Raw genomic sequence first — 24,504 nt, 5'->3', positions numbered from 1 at the left:
GTAAAAACAAATATTTAATTAACTGTTTGATTTTGATCACTCAGCAGTCGTTTGTTTAATAGTAAAGTCGATTATTGCCAACTTCAATTTTTAATTATCTTATTAAGAAAAATGAGATAAATGAATACACATAATGAAAAATAAATACACATAATCATTCACTTATTATTCACTAATAATAAATATCAATTAATGATATTATACACATAAAAAGAAAATACTTTATAAATCATTTATTTCAATACAATTTACATGTGCATTATATATACATGATAACACATCTGGCAATACTTAATGTGATATGTCACTCACTTATTAGTTATTACACCGTATTCGTTTTGCCGTCATATTTTTAAAGAATAATTATTCTATAAACATAATTAATTAACAATTATGATATAGTTTTCTTGATCTTATCTTGATAAACAATTTGTACAGTATTGTATAATATTAAACAAATTTAAGAGTTTTTGTATTATGAGAATACGTGTACCATTGTGATTGTTACTGAAAATATGAACGTGATTTGTAAATAGTCAGTAGATAGTATTGTTCAATATGTGGTCGTTTTTCTCGCGAGATCCCACTAAGGACTTTCCTTACGAAGTGGGTGATCCTGTGCGTGGCCTAGAGGACAGGAGTGTGTGGACATTACACAAAGGCAAAAAAAGGGGCACGCAAGATGAAGTATCAATATTTTTATTCGATGTTAATAAAAATTCTGAAACTCAATTCGATGTAGCAAAAGCCTCCTTGAAGAAACTAAAGACTATGAGACATCCAAGCCTTTTACATTATTTAGATAGCTGTGAAACTGAAAAATTTTTATATGTAGCTACAGAATATGTAGAACCTTTAGCTACTAACTTAGAAAATATGAAACTGGAGGGTCTGCAGCGAGACTTATTCCTCGCTTGGGGTATATTCCAAATTACTGTGAGTAGTATAGAATTTTAAAATATTTTTGATGATCTTATAAAAGTCAATTTTTTCATTTTTTATTGGTTTATTACACTGGTAACACATTATCACAATTTTGTAATGCAATTAAATATTTTTAGAGAGCATTATCATTTTTTAATAATGATGGAAACATGAAACACAACAATGTGTGTTTGTACTCAGTGTTTGTGACACTTGCGGGTGAATGGAAGCTTGGCGGATTTGAATTCCTCTCAGCTCATGGGCAGGATAATTCAAGTCCTTTACCCATAAAAATACTACCAAAACTAGAGATCTATGATCCACCAGAGAAAAAAGATCCAACTAAATTGAAATCTGTAACAAAATGGTAAGTGTGAAATGACAAAACTAAAAAAAATTTAGTAAAGAACAAATATAGTTGTATAGTGTGACAAAGTAAAAGAATTTATTGTTTACCAACAAAACATTGATAGTAAGTATGGTTGTGCTTACTAATATTTTAAAATGATCTGATTTGTCGACATTAATCAAGTATACATCTTTATATATATTCTTCTTTATGTGTCTGACCTTTTACTATAAGGCTGGGCCAATTTTGATGGATTTTTTTTTTGAGTGATTAGGTTTTAGGATTTTTTTTAACAATAAATATTATTTTTGAATGTTCTTTTGAACACCTAATTGTTCATTTCTAATTTAATGTATGTGTGTGTGTGTGTGTGTGTGTGTGTGTGTGTGTGTGGAAAAAGCTTTAATGATTTGATTCAAATTTGTATTTAGATATAGTTTTGCTATTCAAGTTTATCTATATTTTTCACAAAAATACGCTTTTGCAATAAATTATTAGAACTGAGCGAAGTTTGGTTGCGCAGGTAATATAATTAAACAGTATGTAAGTTTTACAATTGTTCATTTTCCTTTTTTCTATGGCACTTATATATTCTCTCTCATATTATACCAAAGATTTTCTGAGATTAGATGGCCTTAACAAAGCATACGTTTTTCTTATACATGTATTACTCCATACTTGCTTCCAGTACATTAAAAACCAAGCTATTTTGATATTCAATATAAATTTACATTACAATAGCAATAGAATATTTTGTAACAAGAAACTAGAGTCATTTTTCTATCTTGAGAATCGTCCCCAATTTTTTTTAATGATCTCTATATTGGTGTGCACATACATACATGATATTCTATTAGTTGTAGTATGTATAGATGAACATTATATATCCAATTTAGTTTCAACAATCAAATGTAATTTGTTCAATAAACATTGCTTCAACAAGCTCGTTACATTTTTTGTCATGACCTCATTTAGAAAAGCTTGATATGATTGAAGATAAATTGAAGTTGATAACTGGTCCATTTATCATTTTTATGAATGAATCAGTTTTGCTTTACAATCGTTGTCTATGATTCCTCAAAAAATTTCACAATAAGAATGTCTATGGTACCTATTACAATCTTCATAACTGAGCTTTTTTTTTATAAAATTAATGAAGTAAAACTGAATTATAGCCACCACATATTTATTAGGTCTTAAATTAATAACCATTGTGTGCTTTATCCACACAAGCAACTTGACAACATTGAAACTTTTTAAGTTTAATTGTTTAAGTTACCAAATACTAAATATTAATACCTTTTTGCAGCTCAACAGACATGTGGGGCCTTGGCTGCTTAATATGGGAAGCATTCAATGGACCATTGACAAACCAACCAGCCCTTAAAACTGTCGATAAGATACCAAAGCAGCTATGTACTTTATATTGTGAATTAGTCAGTGCAAATCCTGCTTCAAGACCGAATCCTGCCGATATCATTACAAGGTACAATAAGTTCTTGGTTTACCAATTGGAAATGTCACATTAACAAAAAACAAAATGTATACATATTACAATATATTATAAGTAATTAAATATGCATGCATATTATATAGAATAAGAATTAACTCGATTTAATACTAGATGTATATTTTAAACTTTCTAAGAATGTGTAGCATGTTGATCTTTTTGTTCATAATTCAGGTTTATCCCAAAGAGGGGGGGGGATCTACATGACAGCCATGTCATTTTGTAATATTATGTATTTATTTTTATTTATTGATAAGTGACACTGGCAATACCACCGTCTTGTATACAACCATGTGAAAAAAGTTGTAATATCACTCGTGTTTTAATTAACCGAGCTCCTCTCAAACTTCCCACAGAACACAGCAATGCTGATTATTATTGAATATTTTTTTGAAATAGTAAAATTAATGAGTGATTCAAACCCGAATATAATACGTAAGACTATGCTGAAATCAATTTACATCATACCATTTTCTTGTATAGTAAATGATGTTATCATCGAAAACAAACAATAACAAACTGCATATATTTTTATAATTTTACGAGCATTGTTTATTTGATCGATTTAGTTTGGGTGTTATTTGAAGTAATTAACATTTACAGATGTCGAAAAATGGGTGGATATTTTAAGAATGATCTCATTGACACTATGCTTTTCCTAGAAGAGATTCAAATCAAGGACAAAGTTGAGAAGGGAAAATTCTTCTCAACACTTAGCAGCTATTTGGACAGCTTCCCCGAACCTGTCTGCGTTCACAAAATACTACCGCAATTGCTCACAGCATTCCATTACGGTGACGCCGGTTCTGCGGTATTGGCTCCTATGTTTAAGGTATATTTCACAAATAATTATTATATAATTATTATTAACTGTTTTTACAGGCAAGTTTATCCAATTCAAAAAATATATTTGTTTATAGATTTAATAATATATTTTTTTAACAGCCTCATCTTGTCTATCGGATAGTGTTTAATCTGCTTGTTAGGTTTTTGTCAATAAAAAAGCTTGGTTTCAGGCACAGCCACTTTAATATCTAAATGGTGATAGTTAGTTTTAAAGTTTGTTTGTTGTGATCGTTATTCGAAGTCAAGAAGACATTTTATTATAATGAAATATCATTATTATAATATTACAATCAAAATCTTTTATAACGGTGTCAAAGGGACCACTCATATTCGTCGTAAAAACCAATAGTAGCAACTAGTGATGTTTTAAGGTACAAAGTCGCTTACACATAAGTCCATAGATAATATATTCGTGTATAAAAAAATATACTTTTGTTTATTTCACATAAGACGTATAATACGAAAAAAAAGGGCAACATATACATCATCACTGTATGGTTTTCATATAATTTGTAATTTTAGTCGATTCAGAACACTCCGTGTGTAAGAATTTTGTAGTTCGTCCGTTTTTTTTACTTGTACTTCACAATATAGATGTTTTGGTCTAAACGGTTGAATATACAGTATATTCAAGAGTTTGTTTAATGTGTGTAATTCAAGACAATATTAGTAATTTTTAATAGTTTAATCGTAATTTTAATAAAATATTACAGTTAGGAAAACTATTAGATGATGCGGATTATCAAAAACAAATAGTTCCATGCGTGGTGAAGTTGTTCGTATCCAACGATCGAACCACGAGGTCGCGACTGCTGCAACAGCTGGACCAGTTTATTATGCACCTACAAAATTCTACCGTGAGTAAATTAATACTAAATCTATTTTAATAGATATAAAATCTCTAGAAAAGAAAATTGCTTTGGATTAAATTTTTAATAATCAATATTAAAAAATGCTTTAAGTGAAAATTATCAAAAGCCACAAGTGATATACTTACTTACTTGACTCAACCGTGAAACGTTGAGATTCGACTTATGGTTATATGCTATTTCAAATGAAAATTATTGAATATTCTTTCCGTAACAACCTGTAAATGTCCCACTGCTGGGCTAAGGCCTCCTCTACATTTTGAGGAGAAGGTTTAGAGCTTATCTACCACGCTGCTCCAGTGCGGATTGGTGGAATACACATGTGGCAGAATTTCAGTGAAATTATACACATGCAGGTTTCCTCACGATGTTTTCTTCACCGTAAAGCACGAGATGAATTATAATCACAAATTAAGCACATGAAAATTCAATGGTGCTTGCCCGGGTTTGAACCCACGATCATCGGTTTAGATTTACGCGTTCTTACCACTGGGCCATCTCGGCTTTTCTTACCACTGGGGCATCTTTAAAGAATTATATTTTTTTATGTTTATGTTTTTATTCCTGTAGTTAATTTTTTTTCTATCTGTGTTTTGTTTTTGACAGGTAAATGACCAAATATTTCCTCAAGTAGTGCACGGGTTTTTGGACACAAATGCAATCATTAGAGAACAGACTGTTAAGTCAATAGTTCATTTAGCACCGAAATTAAACTATAACAACTTAAACGTGGAGGTGCTCAGACATTTTGCTAGGCTGCAATCTAAAGACGACCAAGGAGGAATTAGGTGAGGTTACCACCATATTATTCATAATAGATTACATTTAAAACAGAGTTTCTATTTTAATGCAGACTTCTTCTGTCAAGAATAAATCTGTAAACACTTGAATTGATTCCTATATACATTAGCATAGATAAATTTTTAGTCATCGGAGGATCTCGAAAAACCAAGAAAAATTGCCTTTTTTTATTGAATGGGAAGGCGGACGAGCATATGGGCCACCTGATGGTAAGTGCGCCACCAACCTTGGGAACTAAGACGCTAGGCCCCTTGTGCCAGTAATTCCACTGGCTCACTCACCCTTCAAACCGGAACACAACAATATGGTGTGTCCAAGTATGGTGTTTTGCGGTAAAATATCTGATGAGTGGGTGGTACCTACCCAGACGAGATTGCACAAAGCTCTACCACCAGTAAAGCTATAAATTGATATATATATATATATATATTTTCTTTTTTACATCGTCGTCGATTATAATTACATTTGTCTCTACGCCATGATGACGCGAAAACTCACTCTATAATTTAGATTTAATTATATCCGACCCTGTTTTTGGGTAGGGTACCGGATTTTCTGGGGGCTTGGCCTATTATACATGAAATTAATTAAGGAATTTCATTAATCACTGCCAAATATTGCCGGTGATGTATCCACTATCATTACTACTATCATCTATGTAAGGATAATATATATAAAAGCAATATATATTTTTTTCAGAACGAACACAACTGTATGCCTAGGAAAAATTGCTGCTCACTTACATCCGCAAATACGTCAGAAAGTTCTAGTGTCAGCGTTCGTAAGGGCCACCCGAGATGCCTTCCCGCCAGCGAGGCAAGCTGGCGTTTTAGCTCTAGCGGCCACACAACAGTACTTCCTGTTATCTGAAGTTGCGAATCGGGTGCTTCCTGCGCTTTGCCCGTTGACAGCTGATCCAGAAAAACAGGCAAGACTCATTCAATTTACCTGAACGCTTACTGGTCGCCAATTGCGTCATCGACTGGCACCGATCAATCGCCATTCAGATTAAAGACATATAAGTAGTTTTTTTAACTATAATCTGGGTTTCAGTAATTGGAGAATAGTATTATAGTATATTATGTGAATGGCTATTAACTAATTGCTTATTTTCAGGTTCGTGATGCAGCATTCAGAACGATAAAAGGTTTCCTCGGTAAATTGGAGAAAGTATCGGAGGATCCAAGTCTAAAAGAAGGAATGGGTTAGTTGAATAGTTAGTCTATTGTAGAGAAATAATAAACAAAATCTTAGAGAAAAAAAATCATAAACATAAACTTTTATGTAATCAACAAAGTTATTTCAGTGCAGCGTTCCTTATTGACCAGAATTAATCTTTAAAAGAGACGTAATTTAGTAATAAATTAATGTATTGCAGAAGCAGACGTCCACACCGCGACACCGTCCCTCAGCAACGCAGCGGCGACGTGGGCGGGCTGGGCCGTGACCGCCGTCACCGCCAAGTTCTACCGCTCGCACTCCGACACCGCGCGCGTACAACACGCGCCCAAGTCCGTGCTGTCCAAGCCGGGCTCGCTCGGTACGTCACACGCCGACGACGGCCAAGTTGCCGCTCGCACTCCGACACGAACATTAATTATTGCACAACGTACATTACTTGAAGCCGAGATGGCCTAGTGGTGAGAACGCGTGAATCTTAACCGACGATCGTGGGTTCAAACCCGGGCAAGCACCGCTGAATTTTCATGTGCTTAATTTGTGATTATAATTCATCTCATGCTTGACGGTTAAGGAAAACATCGTGAGGAAACCTGCATGTGTCTAATTTCATTGAAATTCTGCCACATGTGTGTTCTACCAATCCGCATTGGAGCAGCGTGGTGGAATGAGCTCCAAACCTTCTCCTCAAAAGGGAGAGGAGGCCTTAGCCCAGCAGTGGGACATTAACAGGCTGTTACTGTACATTACTTAAATAGTTAAATATAAGATGTTTATTTAAAGTTGCAATATTCAGACGTGTAAGATATTATAAGTATAATTTTTTTCAAATTTTAGAACTTATTTTGTATTTTTTTTTTAATTCTAGAACAACCGTCATCAAGCAGTATGTCAACTACGACCTCGTCTGTGACATCGATGACGTCACTCGAACACAGCGAGTCCGCCTCGGACTACGATCCCGAACACTGGGACATGACGGCCTGGGGAGAAATCGATTCCAGTGCGGGTATATCAGTCTATAATAGATTAAATACAAATGCATTTAGATTAAAAAATATATATTCATTTTAAATATCATATTCACATCTACCGAGTTATGCGGTCTTTATTGATTTTTATGTATTCTTTTCAGGTACAACAGCCGCTAGCGCCAAATCCCCGCCGAGTAGCGGCAGTGCGCAGGCCACGCCAGGTCTCGCCGCGCTCTGTGAGGACGACTGGGACAACGAGGAGTGGGGGACGCTGCAGGAGCAACCTGTACGTAGGCCGTTATATATCATTTAAAAAGAGCTATTATAAAAAGCAGTAGTTGAATAACAATTTGAGTTCACGCTTGATGCTTTCGATCGCCTACTTAGTTTACATTTCTACAAATCCTAATACAATTTGGTTTTACGATTGTAATCAATATTCTCCAGGCGGCAGAAGCGGAACTAGCGAGTCCTTCAGAGACATGGAACAACGCTCAGTGGACGGAGCCCAACGTGAATAATGCGAACGCGACGTACGTTCGCGGCCCGCGAGTCGAACACCGGACCGAGCACCGAGTCGCCGCGCATCAGAACAGCAACGACTCCCTCGGCGGGTGGGAGGACGGCGAGTTCGAGCCGATCGAGGAGAACGCTGATGGTAATAACCGTTATATCCGCTAATCATAAGCCCATTATGAACGTTACTGTGTTGTTTTAAAAATCAGATACAACTATAATAACCGACAAATTTTTTTCATAACAATTATTGTCGTATAATAATATAGCCATTTTATATCTACATGAGTCAAGGACAAGAGTCTGTTTTGGACAATAGGAGGCTGTCTAGAAGCAACCTGTTAATGGCTTACCGCTGGGCGTTTGGTTTGGTTTGATGTTTCGAAGCGTATTCCACAACGCTGCTCCAATGCGAGTTGGAGAATATATGTCAGATTTTTATCCTACAATTTTTTTTTCCATGAATGAAATGAATTATAAACACAAATTAAACACATAAAAATTCAATCAATTCAAAATCCGGGCAAGCACGCCCGGGTTTTGAACTAACATTGGTTTTAAGCAGTTAGAACACAAATTTAAAAAAAAATTGTTTAATTTGTGATCTAACCGCTTGGCTACTAATCTCACTCATGGTGATAGCCAAGATTTGAAAATGTATAATACTAGATACAGATTTGATTGCAGAAAACAACGCATCAAAAATGGATGAAATGAGACGTAAACGAGAAGAGAGAAAGTTACAAAGGCAGCGTGAAATGGAAGCGAGACGAAGCGCACGTGGTCAGGGACCCATGAAACTTGGCACCAAGATAACGACACCCCCTCCTCCTTTCTAATTACCCCCACATCCTGAATAATGTATTTATCATACTTGATTGTATGAAACGTCACTGATATTCAGAACTGTGTTTAAATGTAAAATGTTGTATTAAAGTTACTTTTGAAACCATACTAAAAATAACCTTTTTGCGGTTTTGATAAACCAGTATACTTATGCTCGGTTACTTTATTCAATAAACGATCCGTTTTGATTACGGATAGGCGATAGTAGAATTTGTTAACAGGTACGCCTGATTTACAATTCAGAAGCTGTCGTTGGTTTGCTACTCACAGATCAAGGCTACAAGTATAAATATATATTTTTTAATATATAAAACTCAGTCAATAGTGACTGAATTTTTATATACAAAAGAATAATGCTTTTATTGTATTTTTTTTTAAATTCTAATGAATTACCAAAGGATCCCAGTTGCTCTCTCTGGTCCGTAGACAAATAAAGTAATATATATTTTTTATATGTGCTATGCCATAAAAGCTAGCTTATAAATATATTTATATTATATATAAGGTCTTTGTAATCATAGTGCATCATTTCAAATGGAGACTATGGATCTTACGTATAACATTCCAAGCGAAAATATCTGATTAATTCTTTAATTAGCCTTATTTACTCGTAACATTAACATATTCAAATATCATATATAATATTTTTACAGCATAAAATACTTATTACATTCAATGTGTGATGAGAAATGCAGTTAAAATATTTGTAATGGAAATTGGAATGACTAAAAATTAAAAAAAAAAAAAAACACCACTAACATTCACTAACAGTACTTACAGAATAATGTTTATTTCAGTTAATTATTTAATGTTTATTTCATGCATGCTTACAAACATTTTTGAAATGTAATTTTACAAAATTTTATTATATTACGTGCCTATGTGTTCAATCCGAAATATATTTAGCCTAGCATTTATAAGCCTATAAATAAAAAAAATATTATTTTTTTTAAACTTATACAAAACTTTATTTTATTTATTTTTAATAGTACTTAAAAAAAAAACATAACAAAAATACTGAAAAAAAAACTGTTATAAGGCTTTCAGGAAAAAATTGTCCTATATAGATACAATATGCTTATAGGTAGGTAGTACACAAGAATATTACATCAACAATATCAAAATTGCTAAAGTTAGTGAATTTATTTACCAAATGTAATTTACTTAGACAAGTATTTTTTTAACCAAATACCAATAAAAGTAAAACCTACAACCTAATAAAACTCAAAAAAATACGTTTCATTCAAATCATTCAATTAATGTCAAAAAATAGAAATAGATAAAAACGCAGGTTTTATAATATTTTGCTATAATAATACGGTAATCCTTGTTACAAATAAATGTATATGACATCTGTAATTCAAGTGGGTAGGTAGAAATATTTTAGTGTTAAATGTGTTTCGGTTTGAACTTACATTTCCACAGTGGTATGCGCATGTAAATACTTATTATTTCTAACAATTCCAACGTCCATGGTAATGTAATGTAAATGGTAACTGGTGACCACTTAACATCGTGTGCTTTTGTACTACTAAGTGGATGTTTTTTAAATGCGCCGAAAGAGAAAAAAATAGAAGTTTAAAGCAGGTTCTTAATCTCAATTTTAACTGCAGTGTTTTATGTACTGATTGGCTAAGTGTGACACTGCGAACGTCAACAAAAAGATGATTTCATGTAAGTATATATATAATTATAATTTATGTGTTGATCATATATTTGTGTACGTAATCCATTAACCAATTACGTTTACCTCTTAAAACTATAAAGATTGAGAGCTGAAGGTACCATGTAATGTAAGAAATAATAAATGTTTAAAAATGCAACACAACACTTTTATACACTTGTGTATTCATATATTTTATTTTTATATATTTAAATCATTATTATATCTAATTTAATTTGATTTTATAATTACGTATAATACGGATACATATAAAGTAATCTGATCCTATATCAGAACTTTGCGTTATCATGTATGATAAATACACTATCACTTTTAATTGTAACAAACTCTGAGCTATCTTCCTATTATGTCTGTTCTTAACCAGTTGCTCAAGAAATTAAAACGTACTGTGATTCGCATATTTGTTTTTTTTTTGTTCGCTATATTATTAATTGTTAATTATACCGGATTCATTTAAAATTATATGTAGTTGCAGTTATATACGCAGAGAAATGTAGTTTAAATTTATTTAAATTTAGATTTTCTATTTAAAACATAAACAAAAAATATATAAATAAAATCACATATTGAACCAGCTAAAAGCTATCCCAATCATTCAAAAGATTTCTAAGATCATGTTAAAAATGTTAAGTATACTCATAGAAAAAAAATCAAACTTAAAATTGGCGGCATTTTTTTAATAAATATGAATTTAAGGCACTTTTTGATTGTATTGTCAGCAAGAGTTTGCAAAATTTTGCACATATTAACAGGTGATAAATAAATCTTGTAAAAAATATAAATACAATACTAATATTATTCAGTAATATTTTATCTTTATGATTAAAAATTTATTATCTTTGAATCGTGATAACAGTTTCTGATTAATATCTTTTCAATAAATAGATAAAGATATGTTATATGCCTATTTTCTAGATTGAGTTATAAAATATTTTATATATTTAATGTAATGTAAATTTCATGTACTTGTATTTGTTACATTTAAAAAAACGATAGTATTTTTTAATTTTTGATGGTTTTTTAAAATGGTTTTAACTGCAAAGAAAATTTAAAAAATATATAAAAAAAAAAAAAAAAACAAATTACAGTTCTATATAATTCACGTGGAAATTGTAACACCGTAATGACCAGACATGGAAATTTATATTCGGGTGCATACGGAAATACGAACTACGAGAACCGAGTCGGCCCTTAATAATATAGCACTTTTATGCGGTTATGTATGTTTTAGTTTTGATCACAGTACTGAGCGACCGGTTGAACTGTCATTGACATCTCTATTAAGATACCAATGCCCTTTCACTTTACTTCCATATCTATAAACCATGTCGAATGTCAAGTGTGAACGATTCAAGCATATCGACTGCAGATTTATAACAATATCTGCTGTTTTCATCTTTATTCCAATAAAAGATACTAATTAAATTATACATTTTCCAATGCTTATGAAAATTTATTATTAAATTATATAATTTTCAATATTTGTTTGTATTTTATTATATTACCGATTCATTCCCTAACCGAGTTTTTTAATTATGTAGTAAATAATAAACTGTTTTTTTTTGTTATGAATCTGAAATCATATAAGTGATTATGTAATTAAAATGCTACACGAGTTATGACTAATTTATTCCTTTCTAAATTATGAAGTTAGGTAATTAATTATGGTAACTAACTCATTTACAGATATATGATTATATAAGTTCACTTTGATGTTGGTACGACCTGCAAAGGAGACAATATTTATTAATTTACAACGACAATATATATATATATATATATATATATATATATATATATATATATTATATGTCATTACACCTATAATAATAATATAGACTTTGTATAACACAGAAATATATACATATCGATAAAAATGTACACATTTGCACAGTAACATGTAAACTTAATTTTTAAAGAGTTCAAGTAAGTGAATAGAAAATCATTTATTTTATTTAAAAATCAAATATCACTCAAGTCTAGGAAAACCCTGGTATTGATATATGGCCTTATAATCAACTCGACGAAAAACTGATCACAACTTATAATCATACACTCAAATTGTCGATTTTTAATAAATAAATTAAATTTATTACACATTTAAACATACTCTTAGTATAATGTTAATTTTTTTAGACTCACCTTAAATATATAACAAAAACAAACAATAAAAACATATGAATTAGTTTGTTATTTAAATGTGTTAGATGGGAAAAAAGTTATGACTCAAATGAAACACAAATTGAATGCAAAAACATTTAATGTGATATTTCTCAATATAAACTCGTAATCGAAACTACTAAGTAATTAAGTCACAATACAAAGCGATGTGTTATTAACAAATATATGAATGATACAAAAATATGAATAATACAGTAAGCAAAAAATCTTACAAGCTAATCATAATCGTGTGCTAAGACACCCAAAATCAATTAATAACCCCATCAAATGCAGGTTTTACGGTATTATATAGAATAGTACCAGTATTGTAAAATATGCCTTTGATGGATACAAAAATTGACCCTGCAACTATAAGAGCATGAACAAACAAGCGGTTATCACAACACAAATATGTCGCCAATAAAATCAATTACAAATTAAAAATTTTTACTTCAACTATTCTAATAATTATGTAATGATGATTAAAATGTTTGGATAGTGATGCTGCGATGACCACTCGACTGCCCATGCCTACTTACAGTTTAGAGCGCAGGTCGGATGTCCCAGCGGCTAATTGTCAGGATGGCTCCTCAAAACTGAAAAAAAAAATATACAAATTACATTTGTTTCTTCAATTTTTGTTGCAACCATTTAAACAAAAATTGATATATAATTAAATATATAAAAGAAAATTGAAAATTTACCGCATGTTCATAGCGTTAGAGTTTCCAGGCTCCATTTTGTAGCCAAGACTTTCATAGAACTTTATAAGTTTATCCTTGCAATCTAATGACATCTTATAGCAACCAAGTTCTTCTGCTAGAAGTGACACAGTAACTACAATTCTGTAAAAAAAATTTATATTTACCTTTTTTTTAAATGAAAAATTTATAGAAACACAATACAAAATTAAAAGTTAAAAATAACTTACAGTTTGCCCAACTGTTTGCCTCTGTATGTATCATTAACAACAACATCTTCCAGACGACCTCTCTAAAAAAATATGATTTTATATTACCTATATAATTTGTATTATTTTTTAATATTTTGTCAGACAATAATACATACCACAGAGCAATTATGTATAAATTTTTGTTCAATTGTTAGAGTTGCTGCACCAATGATTTTCGATATACGCTTGTCTTCAATAACTGTTACATAATACCCGCCAGAACTTTTCATCTGGGTAAATCGCTCTGAAATACACAGGCATGTTTATATGAGTTAGAATCAAATTTAATTATAAATGTAACATATTTATTATATGATTAATCGTATTATTTGTTTAAGCTGAATTCTAAAAATTAATATTGATATTTATTATAGTATTAATATACTATAGTATATTATAGTATTATAGTACTAATATTCATTATTCTATAAAAGCACCCTAAAAAACTAAAAGCATACAAAATATTGTACAAATTAAATGATCTATGACAAATATATATTTAAATTATGAAGCACTCATAAAATTCATAATTTACTAATAGAAAACCCAAAGAAAGTGATAGGCGTTACTGTCAAAAATCAAGACTATCAATAAGTGAAATTAATGTTTAAGTATTGAAAAATTAAGTTCAAATTTGTAACTAAACTTAAAAAGCATAGTTAAAAATATTTTTAGAAGCATTTAATGGGTTAAAACACTTTTTTACTTAATATTTCATACCATACTTATCTGGTAAAATATAAAATTTATTAGATATTAAAGTAAAATTATGTTTAATGTATATTTAATTAACAGGAAGTAAGCAAGTTGTAAATGTCACTTAAACTACCTATACAGGTTTTAGAAGGCCACCAAGTAAAGCACACAGCCTTTGCATACCTTGACTTTTTAACAAAAAAAAAACAGGTAATAAACATACTTGATTTTCGATAGAATGCTAATAACTGTAGCTGAAATTTAATAGGCATGTGTGACATACTTGTCTTTTAAAAATACATTATATAATATCATTATATGTTTTATAATCTAATATTTGTTTAAAAAATCACTATTTTTCTATTGTATACTTATTGATGAATATATAGTTTTCGTAATTTGAAATGAATAGAACTTACCATCAAATTGTTTTCTTGAAATATTTCCTGTGCTTGTAAGTTGACTTAGCAGTTGCAAGAAACCTTTATTATAATCTTCTCGTTGTAAAGGCCTAACAACCATCCACTCTTCGCCTGGTTGAGCAGCACTTATTGGAGGATTAAACTTAGCTGGACTTTTATTGAAATCCAACTTTTGAAGAATCTCCGGTCCGTAAAGGTATTCGGAATTATCATCCTAAAAGTTTATATTTATAAGTCTTTAATTGATTTCTTTTTAGAAATATTCCAAATTATACCTTGTGTAGGTGCAGTTATTTAATCAATGAATGAATAAATACCTTATTATACTTCTCCATACCCATTGTCACTATATTCAAATCACTAACGAATAATAATAATTATTCTAAGTTCATTTTGTTCAATACTTTAAAAGCTTAAGTACAGTGGTTTACGCTGACAAATTCGGCGTGGCAAAATAAGAACAGACGAAGGAGAACTAGTTTACTTCATTGTCATTACTATTTTATATATTGATTGGTTGTATCTCGAGATTTAAAGCTTTTGAAATACAGCCATTGGTCACTCAAAATAAGTGAAAGTACAAAATATACTAACACACTATCATTTCATAGGCGACAATAAACTATACCCTATCCATTAGCAATATGTACGTGCAGCAATGTTTTTTTTGTCGTATTTTAATAAATTAAGTTAAAAATAATTTTCACGATAGGTTTTAGATTTACGAATACCTATATCATATTTTATTTTTTAGTATACACTTTCTGTCAAAAATCAAAATGTTGATATTATGTTTATGACAGTATTGTTTATGATTCCATTCAGGTTGTGCATGTATACGTATCTACTTTTTTAGTAATATAATAAATTTAGTAAAAAATTACTTAGTTTCTTTTAATAATTTACGTAAAAAGTTTTGATTGTCTTGTAAGAAACGCATTACGTCTTGTTGTGTAGGGCGATGTGTAAATTAATATATATTTAATTAATAATTATTAACATTATACCATAGATAATTCTTGTCCTGCGTGGAATTTGGTTTTACGACAAAAATCTAATACAATGTTATCCTTGATCGTTAGTATGGAAGGACTATCTCTATAGTCTGTGCTTTGGGTGCACACTTAATAAATAGAATGAGCCGCTCATTATGAGCGAAATTGACAACTTAACAACGACTTCTATAGTAATCTATAAGCGTAGACAGAGAAACTAATAGACCGAGGGGGCATGAAATCGCTATTGAAACAGAGACAGAGATAGTTTGTCAATGTTGCGTATAATGTTTCCATAATAACTCGATTCCCTGTTTTGGGATATAAATAATTTTCAGAATTTAATTAAAACAAAACATGTTTATTACATTTGACTTTTTTTTAATATTTATTATAATTTTTTTTAATTAAAATATTGATTTGTTTTCCAATTATGCCCAAAAAACGTTGCACTGTTTGTTTTTGTTTCCGTTATCAATAGTACTTTAGCATCTTTACATGGTACTGGATTAGCATTCTCCTCAGATGTTGAAATCGAAAGCAGTTAATGAAATTACTAATAAAGAATGTTTGCCACATATATTTCTACGTTAACCTCTTGACTCGGAATGTAATGATATTATAAATTCAAGAAGAATGTTAAATAATGTTTTCATTAGGAAATTATAAATAGAAGAAAGAATAAATTAAAGTAACATATTTACCTGTAACGAAGCACCTTGGGCTATTATTTGACTGGGAAATATTCAGAATCTTCAGAATTTTAATGCAATATAAGGTTCCGTCATGCTATGGCATAAATAATAATCATTGGGAAAATATATATATTTAAAACCACCGTGCTTACGCGTGACGACACGCTGTCTATTTTCTTCTCACTATTTACATGAAATAACACGACAACGCATTATTGTATAATCTTCGATGTGATGTACGGATAAGTTCTCTGTGTACTCACTGGATTAAAATCGTTTTCTAACATGAAAATAAGCAAACATTGAACAATAAACACAATTAACGCACCTACTGTCAAGTTTGTTTCGCTACTTGAGTAACGAAACAAACACTAAAACTGGTAACGCGATAAGGGACAAAAGATTTTATAATTCTATCTCTTGTCTAAACCATTTGTAACGTAATTTTCGTTCTCTTTCTTGTGTAAGTGAGAAGGAAATCGTTATTGCATTTATTAGTTTCTCTGTCTACGCATCATTGTGTCTATTAGTTCCTCTGTCTACGTTATTAAGATGTTGGACGACATTATTAATGACAAGAAAAGTACCGATGACAAGTTATCAAATCGAAAAGTTTAAAAAATTAAATTGGTACTTCACGATTTTCGACGATTGATTCTTTCTTAGTTTATTGTAATATGTTACAGTTTGCAATATAAGTGTAGTCATCGCGAGAAAACCTTTTTTTTTAACGCTGGAAAAACGCGTTACGCATTTCCACGGGAACAGTTTGGGGCTCGCCGGTGTTCAAGATGCCGAGTGCGCCCCGAACATCGGAATACCCACTAAAAACCAGCGGTATCATTTCCGTCTTAACGAGGAGCGCCACAGAATCGCTTTATAGCGAGAAAACCTGCATGTCTCTAATTTCACTGAAATTTTGCCACATGTCTTCTCAAAAAGGAGAGGAGGCCTTAACCCAGCTGTGGGACTTTCATTGAGAGACCGCGGTGACCGTCCAAGGTCGGCGGAGGTCGGGCGGATCAGGGCTCTAGCCCAGAAGCCCTGATCACCCGATAGGAGGAGGACCTGGGGTCCCCCACGGCGTACCTGGCGACAGTGGAGGCGGTACGTCCCCACTTGAGTCGCTGGGTCAAAAGGAAACTAAGCACGCTCTCGTTTAGGCTTACGCAGTTGCTTACCGCACACGGCTGCTTCAGTAAGTACGAGATAGCGCGGCGGGAGGTATCACCCTTCTGCCACGAGGGTGGTGCGCCATTCGACACGGCGCACCACACCCTGAAGGAGTGTGCCGCGTGGGGGCCTCAGAGGCATTCCCTGGCGGCGGTTATCTGCGGATACCTCTCGTTCCTGAGTATCATCGACGCGATGGTCGGAAGCGAGGAGTGCTGGTCGGAGATGGTCTCCTTCTGTGAAAGTGTGATGTCACAGAAGGGGGCCACGGAGCGGGAGCGGGAAGAGAACGCCGCTGTAGAACTGCTCCGCCGAAGAAGACCGGGGAAAATAAAGAGACGCTATGCGCACCTTCTTCCAGCGACGCTCTGACGGAGGCCTGCATAGACTGGCCGTCCGTCAGAGCGTCGCAGTAGCATGCGCAAGCCCAATAAGAAACAAGCTGGACTCGCTGCAGAGAGGCTTCCCCAAAAGATCTGCAGGGCGTACAGGACTGTGTCTCTAACATCGGCACTCATCCTATCAGGCCAACTCCCCCTCGACCTCCGCGTCAAAGAGGCTGCCACTTTGTTTAAGATCAAAAAAGGCTACTGCGTGGACCTCATACCGCCAGGACGAGAAATAGAGCGCAGAGTGGGACCCCTTCAGAATCCCCACCCATCGCAACTCAAAATAACCGAGTACGTGCGCTTAGAGAGTCTGGACCCACAAACCCTCGAAGAACACCATATAGTCGGCCCCCTAATATTCACCGACGGCAGCAAGATTGAGGGGAAAGTCGGTGCTGCCCTAACATGGTGGAACAGGGAACGAAATCCAGAAACTCCACGTTCCGTCTTGAACCGCACAACACTGTCTTCCAATCAGAGATGTATGCACTCCTAAGAGCAATCAAAATGGTCCAAAAAATCCAGATCCCGTGGCGCTCGTCATTACGACGGAAAGAGTACCGCTGGTTTTTTAGTGGGTATTCCGATGTTCGGACTTCGGCAAGTTCCATATACACCACCCATTTCACCCACAGTTCCCGTGGGGGAAACGCGTAAGAATTTAAGTAAGATATTTATACTGATTTTATAAAGTTAATAATGATTTTTGAATAAGGATATTTCACTAAGCAATCTCGTTAGGTGTTATTGATATTGTAAGAAACAGAAATATATTATTGATCGCGCATTTTTTCTTTATATTTACTAATATTTAATCATTCGAAATGCATATTTAATTTTCTTAAACTTGAGGGAGATTAAATATAATCTATTAAACTGAGCTTAACAAAAAAACAAGGGTATTATATATCAGTATTTTATTTAAATAGAATTATTATATTTCTAGCTGTGGCCGCGGTTCCACCCGCGTATACCTTAAAAAAATCCCTAAAAGCAGACTTATAAAATATCAGTTTATATACAACATTTTTAGTTGTATTTTCGTAGGATATAAGTATTTATTCAAGAAAATAAATACGTATGTATGTATTAGTACTTTCAAACAAACTACTCAACTACCCGTTGTAATAATATGTCAAAACTATAAAAAGTAATGTCTATTTTTGGTATTATCTCGATATCTTTCATAAGAATTAATATTTTATAAAAACTAATTTGCAAATAATGCATTATCTTAAAACAAAGTTGATTACCAAACAAAAAGTTATTAATCTTAAAAGATAGACCTATGTATATCTTCGCATGAGCGAGTTAACCGACGTACAACAGTATAAGCTGAACCCTATTTAATATGATTAATCGTCTATTTAAAATGATCTGAGTTCAACTTACAATGGAAATACTAAATCTCTGAAACTGTCCATTTTTTAACTTTGTTTTGTTCCGGCCTCACATTGTCATCGTCGTAACTTTTAAAATATCTGTTCTAATAACATAATGTAAAAGACAAAGTTTATCTACTTTAAATATCAGAAGTGATAAAAGTATTTGTTTCGATAAGAATCAATTTGTAATACAAAATATGCATTTTGGAAATAAATATTAGGTTTTATTGTATTTTCGATTGACTATTTTAGCGATAATGGATTACACATGAAGATAGATTTATGCTATCGCCGAATTTTATTGTAGAATTATTCAAGAGATACATTTTCACCATACATTATATTCGTATAACTCTTACGGTTTTTGCAGCGCACGCCAAAATGGCTGGCAGAGATTTTTTTCCGACTTACGTGACACTTATTGTTATATTTTGGCCAATTCAATCAATAGCTGTATGAATTTTAGCCTATATGTTATTCTGATGTATGAGCATAGCTCATTCATCATTATTCATTATTGTTAAGTTTCATTAAAATCTATTCAGTGTTTTTTGCGTGCAAGAGTAACAAACATCGATACACACTTTTTAATTTTATTTAATATTATACATATGTTTAATATAATTTTTGTATTTCAGGGGCCTTTCTACGCAGATTTCAGATAAAAAGCCTCTTTGCTGCTTCGTTAACTGATGATAGTTCTCAATTAAGGGAATTAGATGCATGGAGAGTTTATGGGAACAAGTGTGTGTGTGATCATCATTTTAAAACTGAGCATAAAACTTCAGGTCAACATTTCATTGTCTCTGCATGACCAACTATACATTTAGAAGGTAAGCTACCTTAACTACTAATATTGAGTTAATAATATTTTTTAACAGTAATTATATTTTACATAGTCTAAATTTTAACTTTTCAGTTGGAACTTTAGTTGTTTAAATTAAAAATTACAAAATTTGCAACAATAATACTTTGTTTTATTTTGCGAAACTTCAATTCGATTTTCTGTGTTGATATTTTCGCTGTCTGGATAAAAATTAAAGGTTTTTTTTTTGTAAATTATGATTACTTGTTTCAGTGTTTATTATATTCCAATTAAATAAAAAAACGGAATTTCTACTTTCTCAATTTATTAGTCCATCTTTATTACATTATCTGAGAATACTATTATTTATAAAACATTGATATATATATTTTGTAAATAATGTTTTATTTAACAAATTACAGAGGCACAGATGTCAGTAACTTCCAATCTACAAGAAGAGCACAAATATTGTATTGTCAGAAGAACGTGTACAAAACACCACAGAAGGTTTTCTGCTCATTATGATAAATGAGCAACATGATGAAGGGTCACAATAAAGAAATTATTTATGCAGTTGGGTCGTAACAAAACGTTTACGAATTTCTAAATCTTGTAAACAATGTGAATTTGATTTATGTGGTAATAAAAGTATATTAAACCATTTTTTTCTCAGAGCTAAAGTATATATATATATATATATATATAAACCTTCTCCTCAAAAAGAGGAGAGGAGGCCTTTAGCCCAGCAGTGGGACATTCACAGGCTGTTACTGATTACTGAAAGAATATAGTACAAAATGTGGCTCAGACAGCATAGATATCCAGCAAAGATATCCAAAATAAACTTTGTCATTTTTAAAATTAGACCTATATGAAAAAGAAATAAAAGATTGTATAAAATGCTTTGTAGATTGTAGTGAAGATTTTTCTTTTTTGAGTTTTTCATGGATTGAACAATTCATTTTATTATATTTGCATGGTATAGTTAATTAGATTCGCCTTTCGGACGTCGTTGAGCGAGGTTGTGTTTCTTACTGCGATAAGATTGTTCGAAATGATGAATAAACGACATCTGGCTTTGAAAACTGGTTTTGTTATCTCTAATGCGACACATATGGACATTCTTGCTTGGTGTATGGACTTTTGTTTCGCGTATTGATTGGTTTTGTTGTTTTGAATTAGGTCTTTATAGACCTTGTTTTTTGTTATAGTTGGTTGTTTTTTTTTTTTTTGGGTCGTTCGATTTCGATTTTGTTTGTTGTTTTCGACACTGAGGTGTCGTCAGATGCCTTGGTTAGACGAAAGCGGCCTTATGGTCTATCAATTTTTAATTCCGACTCCGATACGGAGACGGAGTCGAGGTTGAGTGCGAAGAGCAATTCTGCTATTCGCGGCAAAACGTTGTCTAAGGGGCGTGGTAGTGGCCTCGCTCGGGCTAAGGCAGAGCTGAAGGCAAAAGCCGCCGAGGCAAAGGAGGAGGCTTTTGAGCGCTAGCTCCGAAGTCGGGCATTCAAAAAGGATTTGCCTAAAATAGTGCTGGACTCTGAAGAATCTACTTCATCAGAGGCTCAAGTAGAGGATCCCTCTAAGATGGGTGCGGAAGAGCTGCGTGCGAAGGTTGGCCGCAATGCAGCACTTATTCTGGAGGTTGCCCAGAAGTCCAGCAATTTGAAAGGTGGCTTCATCAAGAAGTTGAAGGAATCGGCAGCTTCTCTCCAGAGCATTGTGGATGCTCTGGCTTTAAGAACCGAGGCGGAGGAAACCCGTCGGCTTCGCGCCGACAATAGCCGTCTCCGTAAGGAATTACAGGGCCTTAGGTCAGAACTGAAGGCCCATCGCCGCGAGTTTAACGAAATAAAGACCACGATGGCAGCAGCAAATGGGTCGGCGAGTAATTTAAGTGACTCGCAGGTTGTGGAGGAGCTCAAAGCCTCGATTATTTCGTCAATCGGGGTTATGCTTAACGCTCGGCTAGCAGGGATTGAGGAGCGCCTCCCCCCCTGCAGAGATTCTTCGTCCACCTCTAGCGGCGGATAAAAGGCCTGCAGTGATGCAGAATACAGCTTCAACCTACGCACAGGCGGTCCACCTGGCCCCTCCGCTGAAACCCGCACCGGCACCTAAGCGGGTGACTCCAGCCACCACGCAGGCCTCGATCGTTGCCCCATCGAGCGCTATGATTGTGCCGGAAAGGATTCCGCCACAAGTGGTCCAGGAGACGTCCTGGTCCACAGTGGTTAAAAAAGGAAAGAAGGGGAAGAAGACTGCTACTCCGGCAGAAATCACACCGCACCGCCTCAGCCACACCGACAGTGTCCAAGGTGTCACAGGTGGTCAAACCTAAGCTGGCTCGCACGGCTGCAGTAATCGTCACATTGAAGCCGGAGGCGCAGGGAAGGGGTGACTTACGCCCACATCCTGGAGCGGGCCGAGCAAGGAGTTAAGCTCCAGGATCTAGGGATCTGCGGTGGACTCAAGGTCAGAAGGTCGGCAACGGGAGCCAGGGTCTTGGAACTCCCGAAGGCACAAACAGAGCAGGCGAAGAAGCTAGCCGTGAAGCTTCACACTGTGCTGGATGGAGTGGCCAACGTTGTGCGGCCTGTGAAGCGGGTGGACCTCAAGGTGACGGGTCTCGATGACTCCGTCACAAAAGAGAAGGTGGTGGCCGCAGTAGCACACGCAGGGGACTGCTCCCTAGAGGAGGTTAGGTGTGGGGTTATGCAACGTGGTCCCGGTTATATGGGGATGGTCCGGGTGACGTGCCCCATTACAGCAGCGAAAAGGCTATCCGAAGTTGGTCGCCTCCTGGTTGGGTGGAGCTCGGCCAAGGTGTGCGTGCTGGAGCAGGGCCCTTTGCGCTGCTTCAAATGCATGGGCCTTGGTCACACTAAGGCGCTCTGCCCATCTAAGGCGGAACGAGGGGGACTTTGTTACCGGTGTGGTGTCGAAGGCCACAAGGCAGATACCTGCACCGGAAAGTTGTGCTGTGCTGTATGCACAGATGCCGGTAGGCCTTTCGGGCACGTATTGGGGTCAGGGGAGTGTAACCCACCGATCACAAGAGGAAAAATGGTCTATGAAAGACAAGCTAAGCTTCCTCCAGACGAATGTCAACCACTGCGCCGGGGCTCAGGACCTGCTACTGCAGTCCATGGCGGAGTGGCAAATTGACCTGGCTGTGGCCTGCGAGCCCTATTTCATCCCTTCCCTACCTCACTGGGTAGGTGATTTGGATGGCACCGTGGCGATCCTCACTCGGAGCGGAACGGGTCCCCCCCTCTCACTCATTGAGAGGGGCTCGGGCTACGTAGTGGCGGGGTGGGGAGAGTACATAGTTGTGGGAACGTACTTCTCCCCTAACCTGCCTGGCGGAGTTCGAAATCTTTCTTGGCTCTGTCAGAGCTGCGGTGTCCAGGCAGTCGCCGAAACCGACAATGGTTCTCGCCGACTTTAACGCAAAATCACGTGCCTGGGGAAACCCTGCCACGAATCCGCGAGGGAGGGCCGTCCAGGTGTGGACCCTACTCTCCAGCCTGTCTCTACTTAACAGGGGGCAGGTGCACACCTGCGTGCGGCAGCAGGGTGGACCTATCGTTCGCCACTCCTGTCGCAGCACGCAGAGTAAGGAACTGGAGGGTAGAGGAGGAGGTGGAGACTCTGTCGGACCATAGATACATCCGATTTGAGATCTCCAACTCCTGCAGGCCAGCGGGACCACTGAGGGTGCCAACCACGCTTCCGAGGTGGTCTCTTGGCCAGCTAAATCGTGAGCTGGTCAAAGAGACTGCCATCGTGCAGCGGTGGGTTTCCGCGGGATGGAGGGAGGGCGCTAGCGTCGAAGAGATGGCGGGCAGCATGCACAGTGCTCTAAAGGAGGTGTGCGATGCGTCCATGCCGAGGACCCGGCAGAGGGTACCGCGCCGTCAGGTGTACTGGTGGTCGCTCGAAATAGCAGAGCTGCGGGCGACATGTAACCTGGCGCGGAGGGCATACGTCCGTTGTCGCAGGCACAACGGCCTCGACACGGACTTGGAGGGACGGCTGTGGGCCGCTTATCGCCAGTTGAAAAAGGAGCTGCAGCAGGCGTGGCAGGCTAAGTTGTGCCAAGCAGAGAGCGAGGGAGGAGCTTCTGGTGGGCCTGAACAGGGACCCGTGTTGGCGGCCGTATCGTAGTGTGCGAGGGAAACGCTACCGCCGGATCTCCTCCTGCGCCTGGTTGGGGAATTATTTCCTAACCCAAGCGAGCACGTCCCACCAAGTATGGCCCCTCGCTCCATGACAGATGACAATATGGCTCCACCAAATATCATGGAGCGAGAGATGGAGATGGCCCT

General features: G+C 35.3%; 3 protein-coding genes across 7 annotated transcripts; 2 read left to right on the top strand and 1 right to left on the bottom strand.

Moving 5' to 3' along the window:
* Positions 1 to 343: 343 nt before the first annotated feature.
* LOC126775945 (N-terminal kinase-like protein) lies at positions 344 to 20,831 on the top strand. 3 transcript variants are annotated; one of them, XR_007669923.1, is made up of 15 exons: positions 344 to 936; positions 1,062 to 1,291; positions 2,583 to 2,759; positions 3,387 to 3,615; positions 4,343 to 4,486; positions 5,105 to 5,286; positions 5,999 to 6,227; positions 6,416 to 6,503; positions 6,678 to 6,839; positions 7,347 to 7,481; positions 7,614 to 7,738; positions 7,900 to 8,110; positions 8,656 to 10,488; positions 20,004 to 20,198; positions 20,593 to 20,831. XR_007669923.1 is itself a non-coding variant. In XM_050498156.1 (13 exons), exons 1-13 carry the CDS (start codon positions 559 to 561, stop codon positions 8,805 to 8,807), a joined length of 2,448 nt encoding a protein of 815 aa, XP_050354113.1. In that variant the 5' UTR covers positions 344 to 558; the 3' UTR covers positions 8,808 to 11,979. The 3 variants fall into 3 exon arrangements, 1 of the variants encoding a protein (XP_050354113.1); XR_007669922.1 differs by having other exon boundaries at positions 7,347 to 7,487; XM_050498156.1 differs by lacking the exons at positions 20,004 to 20,198; positions 20,593 to 20,831 and having other exon boundaries at positions 7,347 to 7,487; positions 8,656 to 11,979.
* LOC126776026 (probable glucosamine 6-phosphate N-acetyltransferase) lies at positions 7,523 to 15,489 on the bottom strand. Of its 3 annotated transcripts, none has more exons than XM_050498282.1 (7): positions 15,046 to 15,489; positions 14,726 to 14,942; positions 13,727 to 13,854; positions 13,590 to 13,651; positions 13,363 to 13,503; positions 13,198 to 13,254; positions 7,523 to 7,736 (listed from the first exon to the last, which is right to left on the bottom strand). In XM_050498282.1, exons 1-6 carry the CDS (start codon positions 15,067 to 15,069, stop codon positions 13,236 to 13,238), a joined length of 591 nt encoding a protein of 196 aa, XP_050354239.1. In that variant the 5' UTR covers positions 15,070 to 15,489; the 3' UTR covers positions 7,523 to 7,736; positions 13,198 to 13,235. The 3 variants fall into 3 exon arrangements, with proteins under 3 accessions (XP_050354239.1, XP_050354238.1, XP_050354237.1); XM_050498281.1 differs by lacking the exon at positions 7,523 to 7,736 and adding an exon at positions 12,112 to 12,223; XM_050498280.1 differs by lacking the exon at positions 7,523 to 7,736 and having other exon boundaries at positions 12,741 to 13,254; positions 15,046 to 15,485.
* On the top strand, positions 16,971 to 17,963 carry LOC126776174 (uncharacterized). Its single transcript, XM_050498475.1, has 2 exons — positions 16,971 to 17,014; positions 17,582 to 17,963. Exons 1-2 carry the CDS (start codon positions 16,971 to 16,973, stop codon positions 17,961 to 17,963), a joined length of 426 nt encoding a protein of 141 aa, XP_050354432.1.
* Positions 20,832 to 24,504: the final 3,673 nt, after the last annotated feature.

This window comes from Nymphalis io, chromosome 19 (assembly GCF_905147045.1).
Source record: "Nymphalis io chromosome 19, ilAglIoxx1.1, whole genome shotgun sequence".
In the NCBI taxonomy this organism is placed as follows: Eukaryota; Metazoa; Arthropoda; class Insecta; order Lepidoptera; family Nymphalidae; genus Nymphalis; species Nymphalis io.
Note: the sequence above shows the minus strand (reverse complement) of the source record. Positions and strands in the feature narration are given on the sequence as shown.

Coding starts and splice junctions, on each gene's coding strand:
- LOC126775945 (XM_050498156.1), top strand. CDS start 559: ATGTGGTCGTTTTTCTCGCGAGATCCCACTAAGGACTTTCCTTACGAA. Junction 937..1,061: donor GGGGTATATTCCAAATTACT/GTGAGTAGTATA, acceptor AAATATTTTTAG/AGAGCATTATCATTTTTTAA. Junction 7,488..7,613: donor AGAAATCGATTCCAGTGCGG/GTATATCAGTCT, acceptor TATTCTTTTCAG/GTACAACAGCCGCTAGCGCC.
- LOC126776026 (XM_050498282.1), bottom strand. CDS start 15,069: ATGGGTATGGAGAAGTATAATAAG. Junction 13,855..14,725: donor TTCAAGAAAACAATTTGATG/GTAAGTTCTATT, acceptor TGTGTATTTCAG/AGCGATTTACCCAGATGAAA. Junction 13,652..13,726: donor TTATACATAATTGCTCTGTG/GTATGTATTATT, acceptor ATATTTTTTTAG/AGAGGTCGTCTGGAAGATGT.
- LOC126776174 (XM_050498475.1), top strand. CDS start 16,971: ATGTTGGACGACATTATTAATGACAAGAAAAGTACCGATGACAA. Junction 17,015..17,581: donor AAGAAAAGTACCGATGACAA/GTTATCAAATCG, acceptor GCTCTCGTTTAG/GCTTACGCAGTTGCTTACCG.